This window comes from Cottoperca gobio, chromosome 5, assembly GCF_900634415.1.
Source record: "Cottoperca gobio chromosome 5, fCotGob3.1, whole genome shotgun sequence".
In the NCBI taxonomy this organism is placed as follows: Eukaryota; Metazoa; Chordata; class Actinopteri; order Perciformes; family Bovichtidae; genus Cottoperca; species Cottoperca gobio.
The window spans coordinates 26,041,686-26,060,102 of record NC_041359.1 but is presented as its reverse complement, the minus strand read 5'-3'; the positions used below and the strand labels follow the sequence as shown (position 1 = coordinate 26,060,102).

The following is an 18,417-nucleotide window of genomic DNA, read 5'->3' as shown; positions in this document are numbered from 1 at the left end:
TTCCAAAAGAGGCGGTTTGCTGCTACTGGCGAACAGAAAGAGGGTTTCATCAGACAGCACGTGAGCATATTCCTGCAGAACAGTGTGCGTTTCCTTGAAAGGTGAGTGTTGGTGAGCTACAGTGTTTGGGCTGCAGATTTCAGCTGACTATTTTCAGCTGCCTATTTTCAGCTCTGCCACTTTAGTGGTCTATATGGAAGAGGAAGAGAGAGTGCACAACGGAGACTAACTTATGTGTATATATTATTTATTAGTTATTTGAAATACTGGCTCACGAGGCAACAATTGATTTTACCGTCAAATATGTAATAATTGAAAAACAATGTTGATTAATTTATTAGCTAAGACAGAAAATTAATAGTCAACTATTTTAATAATCCATTAATGATTTAGTTTAAGCTTTTAAAAATGTGAGGATTTTCTGATTTCCTTACAGTTTTGGACTCTAGCTCTATACATTTATGGTGGCCATCTTTGACATAACATTTAGACTAATTACTTAATCAAAAATCACGTAATACACTGTTGCATCGGTTAGCGTTGCACCTGGACGGCTTGATAAGGCACTTCAACCGCAGAAACCCTGCACACAAGCCATAGAAGGTATCCAATGAAGGCAAAGGCTATTAGAAAAAACAAATCAAATCTCTTCTTTATAAATAAAATACTTGTTCTTAAGTACTAAGGGGAAACCTTTTTAACAGGCAGCTTACATGTAGTGTCTTCTAGTTAGTTTTATTAAACAAGATTCTTTATGTTATTTGAGATTTAAATATTAAATCATGAATTATTCAAAGATGCAGAAGTTTTTGAATCTCCTCACACTTTAATTTGTTATAAAGAGGTAAATTCAACACAAGATGTATTTCTTAACAGCTTTGTAAAACTGCTGCAGTGTCTTGAGAGGCAACTTTGCTGTAATCCAACTCGTTAACCCGTAACTTAAAAAGGCACATGCCAGGATTTAGCATCGTGTGTTCTGGTGGCGACCTCTAACAATAAGCTCATAAAGGCAGGTTGTGTCGACAGCATCCTCCTTCCTGTCTAAGGAAGTGTTGAAAAGCCAAAGACTCTTCATCAGATTACTACCAGTATGTTAATGTTCAGCGGTTGGTATGTTAATGTTTTCTAAAAAAGGTTCACAGGATACTTTCACTGATTTAGCAGCTCACGAGATATGTAGGAATAGCGCTCGACGTAATGGTTGGTGTAGAAAAGCGTGATGTACAAGTAGTAAATAGGATTTAACACCCCCTGAGCTCTAGACAACAACACATTGCTTTGAGCTGCCTGCATCATGTATGAACAAGCTATGAAACCTGCCTCCAGTTCAGCACGTTTGAAAAGAAAGATAGTAAAAGCGTCACATGTCAAACACTCACACCTCCAACAGAAAGAATAGAGCTGGAAACAAAGACCTGGCATTAATATCTTGGGTGATCCGACACACCAAGTCTCCATTAGATTGTGTCTCCAGTGACCACTTGTGATCGGCTCTCACTCCCCCGCTCTATATGCAAATCAACACGGAAATCATTTTCGTTGTTATAAACAAATAGACTTCAAGGACGCAAACAACGCCGCCTTTGCAAGGCGCACGCAGCTCCAGAGAGCCGGGGATGAGAGCAGGCGGGTGTCAGATTTGTGCAACAACATATAGGATGACAATAACATCCCAAAACCCAAGATACACTCTCTGTGGCTTCTGTGCCACGCAGAATACTTTCAAAGTACTAATGCTTACCAATAAAGAAACGGGCAAAATACACAGAGCTACCGATGTTGTGAACTTCCACCTGGGATCTCAATGAGTCTTGGGTGCAGTCACACCTGCACAGTGCACACAGATCACCAGGTGCTAACAAGGCCTTAGTAAGTGGAGGGACATTTCATAGAGTTTCAGAACGTTGAGGTTTTATGTAAGAAAACTAGATTTCTTATTTCAGATATCAGATCAACCTCAAAAAGCAGATGGCAATTAGCCGTATGTACTGGTTTCACTTCTAACTAGGAGGGGGGGGGGGGGAAAAGATTCACACAAGAAGTACGATGTCAAAAATGTGTTTTTTTGTAATGTTCGTTAATAACATGTTGACGGCGGAAGTCAACTGTGTGCAGAACACTAAGACTTCCAAATGAAAGCCAACAAAAGCTGCACTGAGACCAGTTATTAACTGTCAGTTATGTTAAATACTGAAGCTGAGTGGATAAAGGATACGTTTGAATGGTTTAGCACACAATGCACTGGAGTCAGAGCTTAAAGATAGTGTCATCCTTTACATCAAGAATCAGTTTTGAATCGAGAATAGTTTCTGAATCAAAACGTGACTCCGAGAATCAACTCATGAGATTCAAAAAGATTCTAACGCTCCATCATGGCGTCCTGCTGCGGAGTCTGGATGCAGTAATGCTTTCTCTGAACACACACGTGCACAACGCCAGAGCTGAGTTTGCCAGAGTGCCTGTTCTTGCCAACAGTGTCTTATTCCTTCACACTCACACACGCTCAGATATAGAGAGTTACAGAGCTGTGTCCTGACTGCGAGTGCGTTCCTGTGCTGTGTTGGTATTCAGATTGACATGGAGTACCGATACCAGACTACAGCTCTGCTCTCCACCGTTAGACATTATGTTTCGGACCTTCGCTTGAGGAAATGTTCTCTAACTGGACCTCTTTGAATTTTAATTAACCGTCCTTGATCTATATGATGAAAGATCCTGATAAATGAATTGCTGTCGTAACAAGATTGTAACACCCGGGTCTGATCACTGCATGAATTGACATTCAAGTCCTTAAATCTATTTACTTTGACCCTAAAAGCAACACCATTTCATTATAAAAGTAGTGATAAGTGAGGCTGTAAAGTGTATTACATACTAGAGAAGAAAAACACACAATATTTAGATTCAGGTATACTCCTACTTTCTTTCTCAGGGTCGCAAAAGAGCAGAGGAGATGGTATTACCAAAATCAAAAGGATTTATCCTCCAAAATTCAGATGTTGACATGCAACACAAGAGGGGGAAAGGAAAACAAACTGTTTAAGGATTAAAACATGCAAGTGTACAAGCAGTTTGCTTATCAATACAAAGTGCTTTTTCAACACACCGAGTTTGAACAGATAAAAAATACATTAAATGTTGAAGTGCTTCTCAAATAAGAGGTCAATTCATATTTGATATTGTGATTAATTTACTGTCAAGCCGTTGCATTTTACAACAGTCTTCTGGGCATCAGATGTGCAACGGATCAGAGTGATAGTTAAAAACTCCCACGGGAGTTCAGGGCACGTTTCAGAGGTTATAAGCACCAGCTGACAGCTAACAGCCACAATTATTTGTGCATGTAAAATCAGATTTAAAACAGGTTCTCAATGAGCAAGAGCTATAGAGCCAACTACAGAACATAACGGACCATGTAACCCTCATATGGTATTAAAAAAAACTAAATAAAATGACAAGTTTGTTTTCACCTGGCAGGAGGGATCCTCTGTGGAGCCCAGGACAGGCTTCTACTTGCCGATTGGTATTTACACCTGTTTAAACTATGATAAGGCTTCTTAAACCATTCATTCATATTATAATTAAAGTCTGGGATTCCCCTGTAAGCGGAAGACGATGGATGGATTCCCCTGCATTCTTTTCACTTCTCAACTCCAAACCCTCCACAGAGGGCTGACCAAACAAGACATTGGCCTGCAGAACAATGCTGCAGATCCTGATGTGAGGAATTGCATGAGGCATGTAGGCCGCCAGCAGGGAAACAAGCAGGACAAGAGAAGACACATTTAGCTCCAAACATCGTTTCACACAGAGCTGCAAAACTGATGCAGCACAATGCACACTTGCTAGCAGGGTATAAGTGAAGCACGGAACATTTTACCTTCCAACTATGAGACGCTAATCTGCTAGAATAAACAAACTCAGCCACATGCGTCACCAAAACCAGAATGTATCACCTTGAAGAGTTGATTTTCAATTTACCTTTTTCTTGTAACAATCACTAAACCCTGGTTTTAGCATTGGAAAACAAAAATCAGATCAATCCGGGCTCTGTAGCTCTTACGTGTTACAACTAAGTCCTCCAGAACCTGGTCGGATCCAGTCAACGGGCACATGGTCAGATTAAGTGCACACTCTCACTTGATGGACGAATGAATGAATGACTGGATAACTTCAAAGCTAGCGTGAGTAATGTATTTTATTTTGTAATATTTGTTGAAAGACTTTACAGCTGCGAGTACTAATAGCCATGTTCATGTTTAGGTTAATCATGATGTTTTTGGGGGAGTGGCTTTGAGGGAGGCGACTTTCTCGCTAGATTTAGCAGCTTTTGGAGCGAGTGGTGCTCGATTCTTTCATTGGAAAAGAGTAGGGAACATTGGGCTGGGTTTTTCGGTTGGATAACTTTCAAAAGAAAATGAGTTTAGTCTTGCTGGCTTCTCCAATGTTACCTCCCCAAGCTTTGAGTGATGCAGCTAGATCTCTCCAGTGGGTTCCAAGTCTGGTTATCTCCGCCAGGTGAAAGCCTCCCCCCCCCCCCCAAAGAGAAATAAAGATATTCTTCATACACATTTCCTTAAATTCTTTTTTCCTTTAACAAAGAAGCCAAAGCTCTTAAATGTTATACGTTTCTTATTGTCAACAAATCCATAAAAAGACCAAAACCCAACGACGTGTTAGTCCGCCTCAATACTTTGACTTCCCTTCTCTCTGTGCTCTCAGCTCCAAACCCACTGGTTACTACTCATCTTTCTAAAATTAAAATACTTACAAATATTAACTTCAGTTAAACCTCTTTCATTTCCCAAAACAGCAGGACACTGTAGTCTAGAGCAAAAGTTCCATAAACAGGAGGAAGGAGCACATTTGTTGGGGACTATTTTCAGCAGCGTATTAATACATATTTGGCCATTTTAAAGCAGGAGTACTCAACATTCAACATCTTCATGTTGAGAAAGTTATCTAAGCACTGTGAAATACACCACACTTCCAATATTTAGGCCACTAGCATGGTTATATAGTTTTTGTCTCGTTTTCGTGGAATGTAAACACGCTGGGCTCGACATATGGTTTCTGTAGCACTAATGATAAAGAGAAAGAACCATAAATGGAAAATATGCAGAGATGGGAAAAAAAAAACCTTCCAACTCCTGGAGTCTTATCGACAAAACGTAATATATACACAATCTGGGGACAGTTTCTCAAAGGAGGAAGGAAGAAGTTAACCGTAAATGACAAAGCGCTCTCATCTGTCTGGTTCTCTGTCTGATTGACCTCTAGCATGGTTCCCAAAAGAAGGTCCCAGGGCCTCCAGGGTTAAGAGAGAAGCAGCTGGGTCTGATCTGACCTTCTCATGATGGCTGCTGCTTAAATACGAACACACTTCATTATATCCTGTAAGAGCCCTTTAGATATTTGTCCCACCAGCTGTGTTCGTGTCAATTAGTTCATCCTTCCTTCACAGTAGTCTGTGTCAAGGCAACGGCCCCAGAGGGAGGCAGTGCCATCAGCAGCCTACAGTACATAACATGCCATCACAGGTCTCCATATCTTTAATCACATTTCAGTCTGGCTGCAAAACAATAAAACGGACCAAATAAAAAAGACATGATGTCATCGTGTTGTGATTTTTCCAGCTGAGTCTGAGGAGCGAGCATGTTTTAGTGATCTGAGAGAGAGGATGTTTTTTCTTATTCTTATTTCTAAAGGCCGATTAAAAATGTTTGGAAAAATGTGCATGTATACGTGTTTGTGAGTATAGGTATATACTTATTTATTAATGGGTAAATATGGAAAGATATATATGTATATGCGGTTACAGTATTTTAAAAATCAATATTTGTCATTTATTCTTCTTCTTTAATTTTTTCATTGCATCATTTTGTTTTGTCTTTAATATTTAAATAAGAAAAGAAAGTTAAGGGGAGAAAATGTCTGATTGATGTCTGTCTGTCTAAATAAAAAAGATAAAAAAAGATGGATCTTACAGTAGCAGTAACCCCTGCTCCGATGTTCAGAAATATGACATCAATAATAAAGCAATCTGCTGGATCACTGAGCCCACTGATTGGTTCATCTATCACAAGATGCGACCAATCACACCTGTTTCTCTCCAGTGCACACTTATCACACACAGACAAGATGGAGGGGAACACTGTCCAGCACAAAAGCCATCAGAAAGTTTCAATGTGTGCAGTCCAACACATTTTACAGCAGTTTCCATTGACATTTAATCCAATTCTACTTGTGGCTCCTGCATGGTATTCAGATCACCACGGTCACCATCACAACGCAGAACCAGTCAGGTGAAAGGAACTGTTTCAACGTGTTAGAGCAAAGTGAAACTGCAGACTCACATGACAAGCATGTTCTTACTACAAGAGGAACCTACGGTTATGAGGTATTAGTTAGGCAAGCTATGTGGTTAATTCCTCTCTCTGTGTGTGTGTGTGTGTGTGTGTGTGTGTGTGTGTGTGTGTGTGACCTTTAGACAGTCTATCTGTATCTCTAAAAGTATCAAATACACCAAACATGTCCAAAGCTATGTTTACAGTGTGGCTGATGTTTTATGATGAGTATGTTTAAAGAGTTTTTTTCCACCATTGACTTGTGTTATAAAAATAAATAAATAAATAACATACATACATTTGTATTAGTATGTACTTTGAGCAACCAAGCCACTAAAATAAATTGTGAATTTCTCGCAGACCTTGCTTAACTTTGAGGGACTTTAAGGTTCATGGTTGGTAACTTAACCCCTTGGTCTCAGGGCAGGCAGATTTACTGCATCTTTATTTAAATGGCAATTAATTTAAAATATGTTAAATATGGTTTGATCTTCCCATTTTGTAAAATGTTTCACATCTTTAAGAAGGCTTTATCTAAAAGCGTGTTCTAGAAGGCAACTCTATGGGCCTATAGTGAGTCTATTGTATGTTCAGTTAACAGACGTTCTTATATGCTCGAGCTTCTTCAGCACTGCAAGTTATTAAGAGCTAGTCAGTGACCAGGGTCATTGGACAAAGTATACAAAAGTACCAGCACAGCCCTTAGCTGAGCCATCAATAACCTCTGGTGATAAATAATCAATCTGTTTTATTTATTTATCCTGCATGCCTATAAATCAGTGTATGTCAGTCAATCCATGTGTGTGTTTCATCCCTGAAGAGAGGAAAGGATGACGCTACTGGTGTCATTATAAATAGCTGGCACACACACACACACACACACACACACACACACACACACACACACACACACACACACACACACACACACACACACACACACACACACACACACACACAGTCCCTGCATGCCACATAGTTGAGTTAATCCTGTGGGTGTCTCATCCTGTTCAACCTGTTCTACAGAGAAACTACAGAAACACTGAAGCTAACGACAGATGCTACACACATAGATCTGATTTTGAAGAACATACAGGTTGGTTTCCCAGACAAGGATTAAGTTTAGTCCTAGACTGGACTAAAGACATTCTTCAATGGATATCTGCATTGAATTGTGTTTAATCCAGGACTTAATTTAATCCCTGTGAGGAAAACGAGCTCTGTGGCGGTTTTCTGACCAAAGTTTTACTCTACACTATTTTCAAAAAGTCAATTAATAATTTTAGTCATTTATGAAAAACAAATGCCTAACATTAAGTGGTTCAATCTGTTCTACCTTTATCTCTACCTATATTATCCCCTATAAAATATCCCTAACAGACGACTATTGGCTTTAGAACAGCTCATATTGGAGTCTCATGGGGAGCTCAGGTTTCGCTAGACTTTCTTCATGTAGGATAGATATGTTTGCAGAGGGTGGAACATAAATCCAGAATCGATCCAGACCTTTTTTCGAGCTAGGAACAGCATCTGTGGCTTTTTTTTCTACCCATAATCCCTTGAGTTTTGGGAACATTTCCTGTGCTCAATTGGGATTATGCATTACCCTCCAAGTACAGCGTTGGAAAAATGTCACTCCGGAGTTTGAGGTTTCCCTCCAAACATGCTTGATGTGAACGCACCCTTTAACAAACTGAATCTGTTCAGGCCTGAGGAAAGTTCACTCGGGAGAAGGTCTTGCTTCAGGGTTTAATCATGTCAAAGAGTATATGCGCGTTTGTGGCAGCACTGCTGACCATTTAAATATGACTGAGAATCATTTTGAGGTGGCTGTTTGTGAAGATACAGTCCGTAGAGCTATTACAGAGGCTATGACTTTTCATCAGTGTTTGAATATTTACACCAAATTCCTCTAAAAGGCTGAAGGAAAGTCCCTCCTGTGGGGAAAATACAGTAACAAAATGTCAGCTTAGAGTTTATCATCTTCTCTTACCTTGCCGGTCTTGTGGTCGAACCAAACCAAGGCATGATTCCTTGACAGCACCTTGCAGTCAAAGGTGGCGTTGTTCTGGGCCGGCCGACACCGAGCCACCGACCTGCCGATCTTGACTGGCTCATCCAGGTACACATGCCTCTCCTGGAATGGGTGCGAGTTTGGTCGGCAGGCGAACACAGCCAACGCTGAAGGCATTGATTTTGGCTTAAGAGTGTTACTCCAACCAGACAGGTTTTCTTGATCCAGAGTGGCAGTCTTCTGTTACAATCCCCAATGAATAAATCTACAATATCTGTGGCCTATATGTAGGCCGAACTGTTAGTCCTCCAAGTTCCTAGGCACTAACTAATAAACATTGTCCACTGTGCACAGCCCGGGCTGCACTGCTTTCCCACTTCGATGCAACAAGACTCCCCTGTGTTTGAAACAAATGAAAATAAAAAACACACCAACAGGTATAAAAAAGACAAGACATTCCCCTCAGTGACTGTCCACCATAGCTACATAACGATACTTATATATCTGACAGCAGGCACTATGTACAGACCAGGGTGCCATGTGTCAAGACATACATGACTGAGTATAGCACTGACAGCCTGGAAAACAGCCTCCCACGTCCATCAAACTATTCCAGCACTGAAGCAGGCGAGGGAAGCCAATCAGCCTTGATGTTTAGTCCCCCCAAGATAGCAACAGCTCACACCAGTAACTGTGACTACAAATTGAATGAGTTATCAATTCAGGAAACTAAATGTCTAATGTATCTCGGGAATAGTTAACTCTAGTATTGCGCGCTTTCTATCTGTATTAAGTCTCGTCTTGCAACAAGCGAACAACGGGCACACAGCCCAATGTGCAACACGCCAGTCGGTTTACACACGTTTAATAATGTGTCATCTTGAATCTATTCGTCATTTACAGCCATAATCTGAGTGACATTGTTGTCCTGATACAGGGAACCTTAGCTAGCTACCTAACGCTACCACTCCCTCCACAGAACACCTATAAGGTCGCTAACGACACCTAGCAAGGCTGAACGCCAAAACACCGCTGAGTTATTCAACATTAATGGTCAATTGGGCCAACTAAAGCAGTCCAGTTTCCACTCCTTGTCTGAATTAGTTAGTGCGAGAGGCTTCAAAACACTCAACTGGGATGAACGGGGGATTAGCAGGTCTTCTTGTGCAACTAAAATGCTAATTGGCTAGCTCGCTAGTGGACTGGCAAAGCGCTCTCTCGGCCAACGTTTTCTGGCGTTGTACCAACAGGCTAGGCTAGGCTAGGCTAGGCTAATGAGTGCTGACAAACTTTATCAACCAGGTCCTCAAATGTTTTCTCCCCACCCCTCTCAACCAGTTCGCTTACCGGATGGAGGCGAAATGCCATCCCTGTCTCCTGGAGCAAATAAAAGCAGCAAGCTAGCCCGCCTTTTGGCTACTACGGAGCCCTGCAAGCGAACGTTAGCATGAAGGTGGTGAGCTAACCGAGCAGCTAGCCGGCTAACTGACAGTCAGACGCGGAAAAATCAGGGGAGTTTCTTGACTGCGGGTCCTCCTCACGCATCACACCAGTCCGATTATCTTCCAGGAAAAAAATGTCCGTTAAAGCCACAAGTTGCGCTCTCGTCGTCGGTGTTTGCCGAGGCAGTTTTCAGTTAAATCCGTCGCCTTCCTACAATTTTCTGGAAGGAATCTAGAAGAAGTTGTCCTCCTCCGCAAGTCCCAGCCGCCATACTGTAACTAGAGAGCAGACAGGCGCGGTGCGTTCACGGCCCGAGTCACATCAACTCCACTCACCGACCGCTGAGCTCATTCATCAGTTATTCTAAAGGTGGGGTCCGGGGACAACAAGGGTCCGTGGCATTCTGCCAGATGGTCCATAAAAAGTTTCAGATTCATTTATGATCATGACATAAAATGTATTTTTCTTATGCAATGAGAACAGTGGGATTTGCATTGGCACACAGTCCCTGCAACATCCAACATCATAGCGCTGCTTTTTGTGCAATCTGAGCAAAGGAATTCATATTTTCTTGCAGGATTCTTCAGGCAAACAAATAAAAAATGTAAACAGACAGTGTTACATATGTTTTATTTAGCCTATGTATTGTTTGCACTAAGAGTGAAACACTTCACTTTAAACTTTATTGATAACTACTATTGAAAACCTCTACAATAAATCAGTTGACTCTGAAAATTAATTATTTTTTTAACTGTATTTATTGTCTTATAGTAATACCATGTAGTACATACAAACCTCTACACATGTATAATGTACATGCACATATGTACAGACAAAGCATAATAACAATAACAATGTTAAATAGCATAAACAAATAAAAAATGGGGGATTCAAAATAATTAAAAACTAAAAAAGTCCAAAAATAATAATATAAACTCGTTCAAAATATAATGTGACATAATCATCAATTTCAATTATGTTTTTTGTAGTTGTCTATTCTTTTTTTTAATATACCATATATTCTTTCAAGAACATATTCAAATCTATCCACCATTACTAAAGGCATATTACATTTTCTTCTTTAACTTATTATATTATTATTATATTTGATTTTACATAATACATGCAGTTAGTTTGGTTCAAACAGATTCTATGAAAGCTCAGGAAATAAATGAATGAAAAGTGAAAATAAAAATACTCAAGGCTTGTACTCACTTAATCAAAATGATGACTTAATAAATCTAAATTAAAGTACTTTTCTTTTCAGGCGTATATCTATACAAGAAGTATTTTGGATAAAATATGATATTTTGATTATAAGGATAAACATATAACTGATATGGAAGTCACATCTTAATGAAAACCATATCATGCAACTATCTACTATAATAAGATTTTGGTCCACACTGCTGGATGTCAACAACATAAAGAACGCCCACTATTCATCCTCAGACATCAGGCCTTTGTCATTAACAGCAGGAAATAGAAAACACATGACAATTAACTTTTATTAGATTTTTCCTAGAGCTACAACAACGTAAAGTTTGTGTTAACAGATCTGAACTTTGATATATTACAAATGTCAATGTCACATTACAGGTATATTCATAATGACAGAGTGGTTTCACTAGATGGCAATAAAACAAGGCGTTTCCCCCCATGCTGCGAGGGTCATTTGGGGATTTAGGGCTTTACTGGTACCTCAGAGTGTAACATTAAAACTGGTTTTCTATCTAAAGTACCTGTTGTTGTGTTGATACTTTCGTAACACCACTAGTGTAGCTTTCCCAGCATCACTAGCAGTATATTAATACGAATATTTTACAGTTCCATCAGGAGGTTTTATCCAGGTGACTTGATTTATGGCCTGGGACAGCAGGGTGGGGTGGGGTGACGTGTGAGGAGATCAAGTTCTGCTTATGGCTCCAGAAACGTCCCCGCTGTGTTCTGGTGAACAGACAGCTGAGACCAAATCAATGTTGCATGAGACAGTAGGGCAGTGAAGTATCTGAGGATAAAACACCACAAGGCATCACTTTGCTGCTCAGTTTGGTTTCATTCAGTCATTTTGAACAGCAGATAAAACTAAAAACATTCATAATTCATTCTTAATGTTTCCCGTGCATCTAAAACAAGCTGCGCTCCACCTTTGTTTTGGCACAAAGAAAGGGATTTTATTTGGTAAGAGAGACGACGATGAAATAAGCATATAAATCAACTATTAAGATTTTTAGATGCATGAATTAAAATATATATAATTATAGCTGCAAGCAGCTGAACTTGTTGTTCAGTCTATCAGATGATTCAGGAAGGGATGAAAAGATTCTTGAAGCTTTGTTCAGAATACACTTATTGAAAGTTTCATTTAAAGCATATTAATAGTTATATTTCATATTTAATCATATTAAAGGTTTATCTGAATTTATCTGCAATGTTTTCATGTTAAGGCAGTTGTGTGTAAAAGACATGCAGGTAAATATTTCCTTAAAAACAAAGAACGTAGTTTATAGTAATATTTACACTTGTACATTTTGTGTCTGCACATTATGGGCTCAATTAGTGATCCAGTTTTTCTTTTTCAATTTGTTAACATTTAAAGAAATAGTAGACATCTTTGTAAATGTTCTTTCTTTTTGAAATCATTCTGTTTCTATTTCTCATCGTAACTCTTTCATATCTTTTGCAAATATAAACTCAAACTGTAAAAGTAAGCAAAAAAACATACAAAGAAGAAAACACTAAAAAAGAGAAGAAATAATAATATAATTATATATAATATAATATATATATATATATATCATATAAACACATCATGTTATTTATGTAAATAAATGTAACTACAAGTGTAAAAAGTAAAATATTTCCCTGTGAGATGTAATGCAGTAGAAGTATAAAGTGGCAGAAAATGGAAATACTCAAGTAAAGTACAAGTACCTCAAAACTATACTTAAGTACAGTACTTGAGTCAATGTACTTAGTTACATGACATCACTGCCTGGAGGTATCTGAAAACAATATTCAAATTGTATTTCTCCCGCAGCTCTTGGAAGGAGGAAGTTGTACATGTGAGCACTCCTGCAGGAGGTGTTGGCAGGTCTGAGAGGCCTGAAGGGCTCGATGCTTCACTTTGGGATCAGACTGATTATCAGTCTGATCCCAATATACCAGAGGACGGGACAAGGACTGAGCGACTAACACACTGACTGTCAAGATCAACTCGAGGTGTAATATATCAGACCATAACGACCTCAGAGTGCTGGTTCATTTTAATTTTCTACAACACTGCAAGCCCTGACCCTGGTTCTGGTTCTGGCCCTGGTCCTGGCCCAGACCTTAGTCCTGGTGATGATATAGATCCTGGTCCTGGTCCTGGTCCTGGCCTCAGCCCTGGTCCCTGGCCCCGCCCCTGGCCCCCTGGCCCTGACATTAGTCCTGATGATGGTATAGATCCTGGTCCTGGTTCTGGCCCCGCCCCTGGCCCCCTGGCCCTGACATTAGTCCTGATGATGGTATAGATCCTGGTCCTGGTTCTGGCCTCAGCCCTGGTCCCTGGCCCCGCCCCTGGCCCCCTGGCCCTGACATTAGTCCTGATGATGGTATATAGATCCTGGTCTTAGTCCCTGCAGTCATGCCCAGCCCTCCTGCAGAGCGAGCAGGGCCCAGCTGTCACTGTGCTCACAGTCCGACTATTATTTGAGATTTAACAGCATCTTACTGTGTTTAGCTTCTTAGCCCCCCCCCCCCCACATCACAGCATCAGTCATACAGGAGGCTGTGTGTTGGTAACAAACACATCACTGAAAGATAAGCTCCATTAACACTTTATCGAAACACATTTTATGACCTGTTTCCTATTCCCCCTCTTGTTTTGTAATTACTACTACAGCATATAAATAATATACATAATTAGTTTAGTACTGTTTTGTATGATATTTACTATAAGTAGTCATTTAGCAAATATTAGTTACATTTACGGGAATAAATCGGATTAATTCGCAATTTGCATGTTTCTCTGCTGTCTAATTCTTTTCTATGTTTTCTACGCCTGCCATATAAACTGCTCAGATAATTCATCGTTGTTTTTGTTTACATTACTCCTTTTGCAAGTTCAAAACATGCACTTCAGGAATTTACTTCTTCTGTTCTGTTCTGTTGTGTTTTTCATGTATCATAAGGCTACAACTGCATTTCGTTGTGCAACCCTGTGTTGCATAATGACAATAAATAATCCTTGAATCTTCTTACCTATAATAAAGTGGATTTGTGTCACAGGTTAACCTGGATAAACGGGGGGTGTTCCCCTTCATTGTGTGAGCACCCCCACTCTGTTTCATCCATCTGTTTGTTCGGTGATGGTGATATTAAAGGATTTAGATAAAGCTGATTTACTGCTTTGTTCCTGACTGAGAGTCCGGCTGTAATTGAAGAAGTAATTCATCCGATGGCGTGAGTTACACACAGCGTTGAGGATGTGAACAATGCATGTTAATACTTAATATCTTTAAATATGACCAATAGTACCTTAAAAGTGCAGCACATTTGTCAGAAAAGTTGAAGAATTTCTTGTGAATTCTATTATTTTGATAAAGAAGAACAAAACGTTGAAATACTAGCTTTAAATGATTCAACAAATACATAAAAAACAAACAACATAACAAATACAATAAGATGACATAATAACTTAGGCAAAGTAGGCAATACAATAAAATAAAATGTCTATTAAAGAATCCTGTATATATGCTTTTTATATCATTTGCATAGACTCAAAGTACTTCCTGGATTTTATCTTCAAAGGTTCAAACGATGGGCAAGAGCTTGTCTTTATGGATGTGAAGTTTCCCCAGTATAAGTATATAATAAGTAATACATTGACAGTCCACTGAACCTTCATATTATAATATCATTGTTGGCTTCCAGCTTAATTGAAGGATTTTGGTGAAGATTCGTTGTCATTTTTATAAAATGTGCATTTGTCAATCTCACATACTATGCACAGTTTTGTAGTTTGTTATGGTTGAATAAAGTTATCCACAGTCTGTGGTTGACTTGAATACAACTCCGTCTTACGTGATGACGTTGCACGTTTCATCCTCACGTCGTACGTACGCTCCTGCTCCTGTGCTAAGTGCTAGCTAAGTAGCTACTTTCTGTAGCGCTGCTTGTTGTTGTCACCTGAGGGGACACTAACTTAAAATATCGGTCTCAACTTATATATACAAGCCGCTAACATTCTCCGGACCGTCTGAGTGTCCGTGTCGGGCCGTCGCCATGGCTCTGCAAGGCCCGGAGGAGCTGGGGGAGCAGGTCGAAGAGCCGGAGGATCTGGACGACCAGGACGCTAGTAGCATCTCCCCGGCCGAGGAGATAACCATGCCTCCCGGTCCCGGAGGCGACGAAGAGCCGGAGGAGGCTCTCCTGCTGCCCTGGGACCGCTTCGCCACCTGGCTGCACTGCATATGTGTGGTCGGCTTCGACCTGGAGCTTGGACAGGCGGTGGAGGTGAGGCAGAAGGATCCGGGGGGGGGGGGGTCATGTAAAACTCCTCCAATAGTGTCGCTAAAAAAATGCCCAAGTTAGCAGTTATTAAAAAGGATCCGACTATTTCCTGGAATGGAGCACACAAACTTCTACATACAGCTGTTTGTTTGGCTCTCTGCGTAGTTCGTGTTTACTCTAACAGTGGTGACATGTGTACACACAAATGTACAAGAGTATTTTCATAACTAGTTCGCTACCTGATCTAGTTGATGGTAGCCAATGTGAATTGTGTGTGTTTTGTTTCCTGGAGTTAGTCTGCTCCAACAGCATCAGCTCAGCTACTGTCTCCCATGGAGCATGTTGATGAAACTATTCCCCAGAGTCACTTGTTGAGACCTTAAACTCGGAGAGTGGAGCAAGGCCCAACAAAACCCCGGTGTCCCCACAGGTGTTTGGGATGCAGTGAATACCAAACAGTGCATGTGTTAATAAGTTACATACAGCGACAGGGGTTCAGGCTCCTACAAGGCTTTCTGTTTCACTTTCTCTCATGAACTCAGCAACACAAAGACTGCACACATTGCTTTTATTTTTAATTAGAACAGAGATTGTCATTTTTTATTCACTGGATATATATATATATATATATATATATATATATATATATATATATATATATATATATATATATATTGTAGTACTTTTGGAAATGCACCATTCTGTGCAAAGAGTGTGCAGGCAGATACACTTGATCTTTATTCTATAAAATGTCAGCAAATAGTGTAAATGTATTCAGGTTACACAATTATCAAAAAGGGTTGCTGATTAATTTTCTGTCAATCTCTTAATTGACTTATTATTACCATGAGAACAATCTGAATACGGAGTACGTTAACAAAACTACAACTCTGACCAGACATTTCAACTTTTAGTCATTCTCCGTTTTCAACACTCACTCAATACCTTGATACCGTGGATATTGTATTATCTAGATGTTTATATAATGCTAAAATGTAATCACTTAAAATCTATTTATATCACAGCTTACATCCCCTTTGAACTTGTTATATTGAAAAAGGCAAAATGTGGTATATTGTAATACGGTGACTGCTAATAGAACAAGCGCAGATATAAAAGTAATTGATCTGGTGGCATTCGAGAGAACATTAAAAGTGTTTAGCAGAAGCTGAACACAGTTTTTAGATGTGGGCTGATGAGCTCATGCAGTGTGGTAACTCTGCTCATCTGTCTTCCAGGTTATTTATCCGCATCACTCCAAACTGTCAGAGAAAGAGGTGAGTGACCTGCCGGGGATGATTTAGAATAATTTCAAGATGTGTAACATGCTTTTTGTAAGTAAAGTAATCTCGTGCTGATAAACGATGTACACTAAATCCTAGAAGTTTGGTAGATTATTTGCTTGTAATATTCATATCTTTCATGTTTGTTGCTCGTAATGATGATCATTGTCACTGTCACTGAATCAACCTGACATGATTAAAAGGTCTAAAACAAACAAAACCTTTTCTGTTTCAGAAAACGAGCATCTGCTACCTTTCCTTCCCTGACTCCAACTCAGGTGAGTTCCTCATTCAACCTTTTTAAACGTTTGTCTCTGAACACAGTCAGAGCACGGCAGAGACTTCGTCTTAACTTGATGGTGATGTGTCAGATTAAGGGCCAGTTGTGCTAAAAAGGAACCAGACATTCCTACGACAGCTGTTGAGAACAGCCACACTCGAAGGTGGCGTGAAAAGCCGGCCGTCATAGAGCTGGAGGAGAGGCGATAATCTTTTAAATATGGGGATAGTGGTGCACATTTTCAGACGGTCTCTCCATGAAGACATTTTAAGTGTTGCACATGGAAAGTGACAGAAATAGCCGTGTCTGCACCTGTCCAATCAAATGGAGCGAACATACTATTGAGATTATGTTGGAGGGCTTTTTTTGTTGTAATTTGTAATCTTACAAATGTTTTCTGAATGAGATTATCTTGTCTCTGGAACACAGCCTGGTTTCAGAAGTCGCCTTTAACTACCGTCAGAGACCACTTTGAAAATTGTCGTTGTCATTGGTGTAACACTAGACTGGTGATAATGTGAGTCAGGGATTGGGTTACACATCACACGTGTTTGCACAAAGGTTTTTGTGGAATCGCGTGTGTTTGTCTGCAGGTGTGTGCTTATGTTGACGTTGAGTCAGCAGGACGTAGAGCTGACGAACATCCTGCCCCCAGGATGACGACAGGATTAGGGCAGAATGCTTACAGCGCTTGTAGATGTGTGTCAGAGAGAGAGAGAGAGAGAGAGACATTACTCTGCAGCTCTCGCTCTCTCTGTGTCTCCAATAATTCTCACGTCTTGATCAGAGCTGACATCATTTGTCTTCAGCTCACTTTGACTCTTGTTACTGTGGGGAAATGATCAGGAACATTCAGTGTACTCAGAAAGGAGCAGTGGCACATGATTTGTTGTGTTGTCGCTGTACTCAAGTGAAACGGGGACTGAGGTTAAAGTGCTGACTCGGCTTTAATCTCAGAGTGTTTCCATCCACATCAGACGTAGGGGTGCAAGAACATATCTACGCACTCGAGTAAAAACAAGGACGCAGTTCTTTTAAACTTCATTCTTTACTGTGATGAAAGTAAATTCTTCTTCTCTTCACTGCTTCCATTTTGCTAACACGGTCCTCTGCGTGCGTTACAGACAGTGCTGGCAGGGTCAGACTTTACACACACACACTTTAATACAGTTAATAGAAACACACACAAAATAAAGAGCATGTGGAGCCGATGAATCCGAGCTGCTTGTTTCACGCTGGGTGGTCTCTAACGCAACCCGGCTGCATGATGTCATGGAGTCTTGCTCTAGGAATTGTTTGTATGTGTAATGCTTTGAAGTGTGTGTGTGTGTGTGTGTGTGTGTGTTGTTGTTTTAAACTGTTTTCTCTCTCACACTCTTCTGGTGTGTCTGCTGGAGGATGTGTGGAGGTCATGTGGGGGTTAAAGGCCGGTCGGCGATTCACTTTTTCCTGCTTCCTCTTCCTGTTTGTCCAAAGACCAGGAGGAAACCAGGAAGACACTGACCAGAGCTGACTGGTTTTTAAAATCGCAGACAAACATTTAAATCAAAG

At 40.2% G+C, this 18,417-nt stretch overlaps 2 protein-coding genes across 14 annotated transcripts in view; one reads left to right on the top strand and one right to left on the bottom strand.

The window, feature by feature from the left end:
• The window catches only part of slmapa (sarcolemma associated protein a), a 47,924-nt gene extending 37,754 nt beyond the window's left edge, over positions 1-10,170 (bottom strand). For 7 of the 13 annotated variants that reach the window (XM_029431223.1, XM_029431224.1, XM_029431225.1 and 4 more), the window contains exon 1: positions 8,344-10,169. In XM_029431223.1, coding sequence (XP_029287083.1) covers positions 8,344-8,541 — 198 coding nt within the window. In that variant the 5' untranslated portion in view covers positions 8,542-10,169. Of the gene's footprint in view, positions 1-8,343 lie in introns of all 13 variants that reach the window. The other 6 variants (XM_029431221.1, XM_029431218.1, XM_029431220.1 and 3 more) reach the window with 3 other exon arrangements.
• A 4,905-nt stretch (positions 10,171-15,075) lies between these two features.
• dennd6a (DENN/MADD domain containing 6A) overlaps positions 15,076-18,417 on the top strand; it is a 13,041-nt gene continuing 9,699 nt past the window's right edge. The window contains exons 1-3 of the mRNA XM_029431242.1: positions 15,076-15,306; positions 16,542-16,580; positions 16,822-16,864. Of these exons, the coding sequence (XP_029287102.1) occupies positions 15,076-15,306; positions 16,542-16,580; positions 16,822-16,864 (313 nt within the window). The remainder of the gene's footprint in view (positions 15,307-16,541; positions 16,581-16,821; positions 16,865-18,417) is intronic.